At 41.8% G+C, this 4,764-nt stretch overlaps 1 protein-coding gene across 4 annotated transcripts in view; it reads right to left on the bottom strand.

Moving 5' to 3' along the window:
* Window positions 1–3,127: 3,127 nt before the first annotated feature.
* The window catches only part of CNBP (CCHC-type zinc finger, nucleic acid binding protein), a 2,942-nt gene continuing 1,305 nt past the window's right edge, over window positions 3,128–4,764 (bottom strand). For 3 of the 4 annotated variants that reach the window (XM_010286170.1, XM_010286166.1, XM_010286167.1), the window contains exon 4: window positions 3,202–4,190. In XM_010286170.1, coding sequence (XP_010284472.1) covers window positions 4,073–4,190 — 118 coding nt within the window. In that variant the 3' untranslated portion in view covers window positions 3,202–4,072. Of the gene's footprint in view, window positions 4,191–4,764 lie in introns of all 4 variants that reach the window. The other variant, XM_010286169.1, reaches the window with a different exon arrangement.

The following is a 4,764-nucleotide window of genomic DNA, read 5'->3' as shown; positions in this document are numbered from 1 at the left end:
GGAGTAATTAAACATTAATAAAGGGCGGTAAAAAAAAAAAACAAACCCCACACCTTCGTAGGCTGCCTTACGCCTCGTTTCCCCAGGTAGGCAGGGGAATGTACTGTTTCGCTGGCACCTCGTACATGGCGCTCGAGGCCTCCCGCACAGCAAGAGCCTCGCGGGACGCCACGGCGGTGGAAGCGCTGGCACAGACCAGTCTCCTCTTCGTTCCCCAGGAACACCCGTACGGATAAATTCCTGCAGCGTCTGAAACCCATGCGATCAACACGCTCTCTCATCCGGACTCCTATGGACCAAACCGCCTGTATTTTACCCCACACACACCTCGCTGCCAGCGGAGCCATCACCTCAATCCTTTGCAGCTGGTCTCAAAAACAAACCAGGGTTTTCAGTGAGCATTTATTCAATGACTTCACAATAATTTTTATTAAAATTTCCCTTTCCAGAAAACGCCCTTCAGGAGACCCCCGTTCGTAGAAAATCATCAAGTACACCTTTCTCTCTCTGCCTTCCTGATCCATATAATGCACCACATCTATGAAAACCACCACGCAGGAGTTTGTCTTCCAAACAAATGAGATGCTTCAGTGTTAGCAAAAAAGATTAGCGTGGAACAAATAAAAGATTAGGTTTAATTTTTCCAAGTCCCTACAATTTCTGAAATCACTATTTGCTTGTTCATCTCGTTAACTTTGAAACAACTGACACTTGGAGTAGCAGTATCAATATTCTAAATCGTTTCCCCACAGAAAAATGACAAGATACCTCAGTCGGAGTAATGTTCTCCGTTTTGAAGTTACATCCTGGTTTGTATGTCTCAGCTTTCAAGTCCTGTTTTCTTTGTTAAAAAAACGTAATTCCCAGAGAACAACACCACTTTTCAGACACATAAAAATTATTCAGTGATAATAAAGCAGTTAAGCACCACAGTACTAAGCAGTAGTAGCTGCAGGATCTTCATAACCAAGCTTGGTTGCCACATTCTACAGGAATGGAAAAGTAGGCTATAGACGTCACCAGCACTGCAGGTCTTTGACACGGCATTTAAGCTACCGATTAAGTCCCAAAGACTTTCAGGTCTTTGTGATCAGAGCGCTTTATTACTATTTATCTAAGATATAATTATATGTAAAGGTTCAGTTAATTTATACTAACCTACCACAAGGCTGAACACGAACATGCTACGATGAGGCTGTCTGTTACTATCCCAACACAACCCACTCATTTCAAGTGTGGATTTTACGAGGGTTTTGGCAACCATGCTTAAGAGTCAAAAGTACATTCATGATCCAGCAACAGCTATTAAGAAAAAACAAAACAATCACCACACACCACTCAAAAAACCCACATAATTCAGGCAAGAACCTCTTCCCCACCCCCTCGTTCCACAAGAGCCTAAAAGCTTTGTTCTTCAGCAAGTAGGTTGGACAAAGGCATCCTGCCAAAGAATCATGACCAATTCTAAGAGCAGTCACCATTCTTTTTGGTTTTACACCCTGTAGAGCCTGCCATCTACATGTATATGTCACACTGACCAGGCAGAAGCAAATACTTTGAATTTTTTTCTGCTTAGGCAACGCAGAACACTCCCTTTTTAAGTGCTTCAAATAAAGACGACTTCTTCCAACAGCCCGACTCCTTCCATCTCTGCAGCAGTACCAACTCTGGCTTTTGAAAACCTGCTCAGGTTGGCTACTGCCAGCCAACTGATCTGGGCTCTAGCCTCCTCCTACTTACTGTTCTCACCAAGAATCATCCTTTTCTCCCTGAACTGGCTCAACTTTTTCCACAGGCTTTGAACATCAAACCAAGACTGAAAGCCTTAGTTCTTTGTAAATCTTTATTTCAGTAAATGTTAAGGAACTCAAGGTTTCTATGGCAGCCCACTGCAAAACAGCAACACTCTGATCAGCGTTCACCTGATACGACACATGACTCTTGCAATTTTCTTGGACACACAATTCAGGTATCAGATTTCCTGAAACAACCCAATGATCATCAGGCAACATGCCCTCTTTCAGAGTTTCAAACACTCCCAGGTCACTAGGATCTTCTAGTTCATCAACTGAGGTGTTCTTGCTGCTCTTCTGGAAGCCTCACCCATGTGCTATAATCTGCTGAAAGCCACAGGCTTAAGTTGCTCCTGGAAAACCACAACCTTCGGCAGCATTATCGCATGACTCCTTCCCATTTGACATTTTCAGTTATTTTGGAAGCAAGGCTAACAGGACTATTTATCTGGTTGATTTTAACACAGGTCTAGAAGACAAGCAATAGTGCCACTTTAGTTTTACTCTAGCATAGCTGTGGATTCTCAGTCTGGTACTTCGCTCTCACACACAACCATCCCAACATCACAGGCAAGCTTTTCATCACAACAGCAAGTACAGCCTATGAAAAACACTTTGGGCCGTGAAAGTAAGGAAAGCCTTTCATTTGCATATGAAGATGCAAGCACAGACTGACTACAGTACACTACACCAGTCATAACCGGACAGATTCCATAGGATCTGCCATGGCTCCTGAAGACAGACAAAGCTCAGGAGGGGCTCCAGCTGAAGCACTGCTGGTTGCCTCCAACACCAGATGTTAAAGTCATGCCTTCTACAATTGCCTTATGGTGAAGCACTGACCAGTCAGGAACTCCTGCCCTGGTTTTTCCTCGCACATCAAGACAACTTTATTCACTGAGTGATGTGCTCAAAATAGACAGACAAAAAGGGAGCTGATGCAGGGTAACTAAGGGTTAGTAATCAAGATGGTACAACCACCTATGGGAAGTGCCTGTAATACACCAGGCACTTTACAGTTTAGTGTAATGACATCTGTGAAGGCTGAGGTGCTGCTAATTGACCATGAAACTACTCCAGATTTGGAACTCACTGTTACAGTCAACAACTTTTGAGCCTTTTTCAATGATTTTTTTTTTTTAAAGAAATGCTTTACCTGCATCAGCACAGATGAAACAAGCCCACTCCGAGACCACAGAATCTATTCACACGAACACATTCAGACATGCAATAGACTTGGGAGGACTGCATACTTATTGTATTTGCAGTTTGATGCTACCAGATGGAGACTTAACATAAGACGGTACAAAAGAAAAGTCCAAACTAAACTTTTTACACCTCCACATACCCCTTTTTAATATGTTATTTTGCACTGTGTACATGAAAACCAAAAATAAACAAAAGGAACTTTAGCCAAACTCCCCTTCCTCCTCCAGCTTTATTGATAGTTTAAAATTACATTTTCTATGTTCTAGGACTTCAATTGCTTTTACCATCTTACTTTAAAAACTGATTACAAGCAAATGAAACTCAGTTGTCTAAGTGATATAGTATACAAAAATAACATCTTGATTTCTGTGAAAATGCATTTATTTGCAACTCCTGAATAGCTCCAAATTGTGTATGCTATGAGCACTGATGTCTGGGTTTCAGATTTACTTTGAAATATTTATTCAAAAGCTTCCCATTACGTTCTGTATCTCCAACATGAACATTCATTGACTGAATTACTGTTACTTTTAAGTTTATTCCTGATTTCTCTCTCTCTCTCATGGCCATTAACAGGCATGTGCATCTTGTTTGTTTACTCCCACTCAGCTATATGCTCTAGGTAGGGCCTGATACAGATATTACTTGATGTTAACAGCTACTGAGGTCAGACAATCCAAGGCCATTGTAATAAAATTAAAGTTATGAGGAAGTTTAGACACTTCCAGAATTTCTTTCCTCCTGCATAGGATCACTTCCATGTAACCCAGAGAGGGTTTGCTGGTCTGACTCAACTCTTCCCACTCATCAATCCCTATTCACCAGTGGCACGGAAAGGGGGTTCTTTAACAAAGCATTATACATAACACCTCTACCAAACTAAACATAAACATTTTTGTAGTTAAATGCAGAAAGTTGATTTTTCCACCCCTTTCCTCCTTTTACACGGCAAGTAAAGCTCACTGGCCTGGGAGTAGCCTCTATCTGCCAACCTTTGGCCAGTGAAGAGGATTCAGAGAAAAATAATACAACCATCAATCAGAAAAAGGAGGGGCGACAAAGGAAAATAATTAGGCTGTAGCTTCAATTGTGCATTCCCGTGCAAGGTGCCCTGACTCGCCGCAGCGATAGCAGTTGACTTCACTGGTCTTGCTGCAGTTGATGGCTACATGGCCAGTTTCACCACACCTGAAAGAAAATGCAAATAATTTTATCAAAGCCATCCAGAACAGTTACTCAGAAAAAGCAATCCTATTCTGTCAAGTACATATCTACTTAAGTTTCATGCAACACTAGTTCTGCATTCAAGACTTCTGCGCTTCAGTGTTCCAGAATTCTTTTAACATGAGTAAATTTTGTCTTCACTAGAGCCACTGTTCCCCAACTGATCAACTCGCATCAGTCACTTTATATGCCAAACCCACCATACATCAAATATAGAAGGTTGGGTTGTTTTTTTTGTTTGTGGGTTTTTTGCCCCCCCGCCCTTTTTTTTTTTTTTAACTGTGTATCAGGTTTTGCCTGCTCTGATGCTTCTGTCTGCAGTTAGCCTTGTTTTGAGACTAATTAGTTTTAACTCAAATGCACCATATTCTCCCTCCTTCCCCCACAGAAGGGAACTTTGGTGGGGGTGAAGAACACTGCACTCAAGAACACACTGTTTCTGGTACAGGCCTGCATTCGAAAACCAGACAGCATTTAGAAGTTAGCATTTCAAACTGATTTCACATCCGCTTCTATATGCATTTCCTATAACAAAGGT

Source organism: Phaethon lepturus, unplaced genomic scaffold (assembly GCF_000687285.1).
Source record: "Phaethon lepturus isolate BGI_N335 unplaced genomic scaffold, ASM68728v1 scaffold49144, whole genome shotgun sequence".
Classification (NCBI taxonomy): Eukaryota; Metazoa; Chordata; class Aves; order Phaethontiformes; family Phaethontidae; genus Phaethon; species Phaethon lepturus.
Note: the sequence above shows the minus strand (reverse complement) of the source record. Positions and strands in the feature narration are given on the sequence as shown.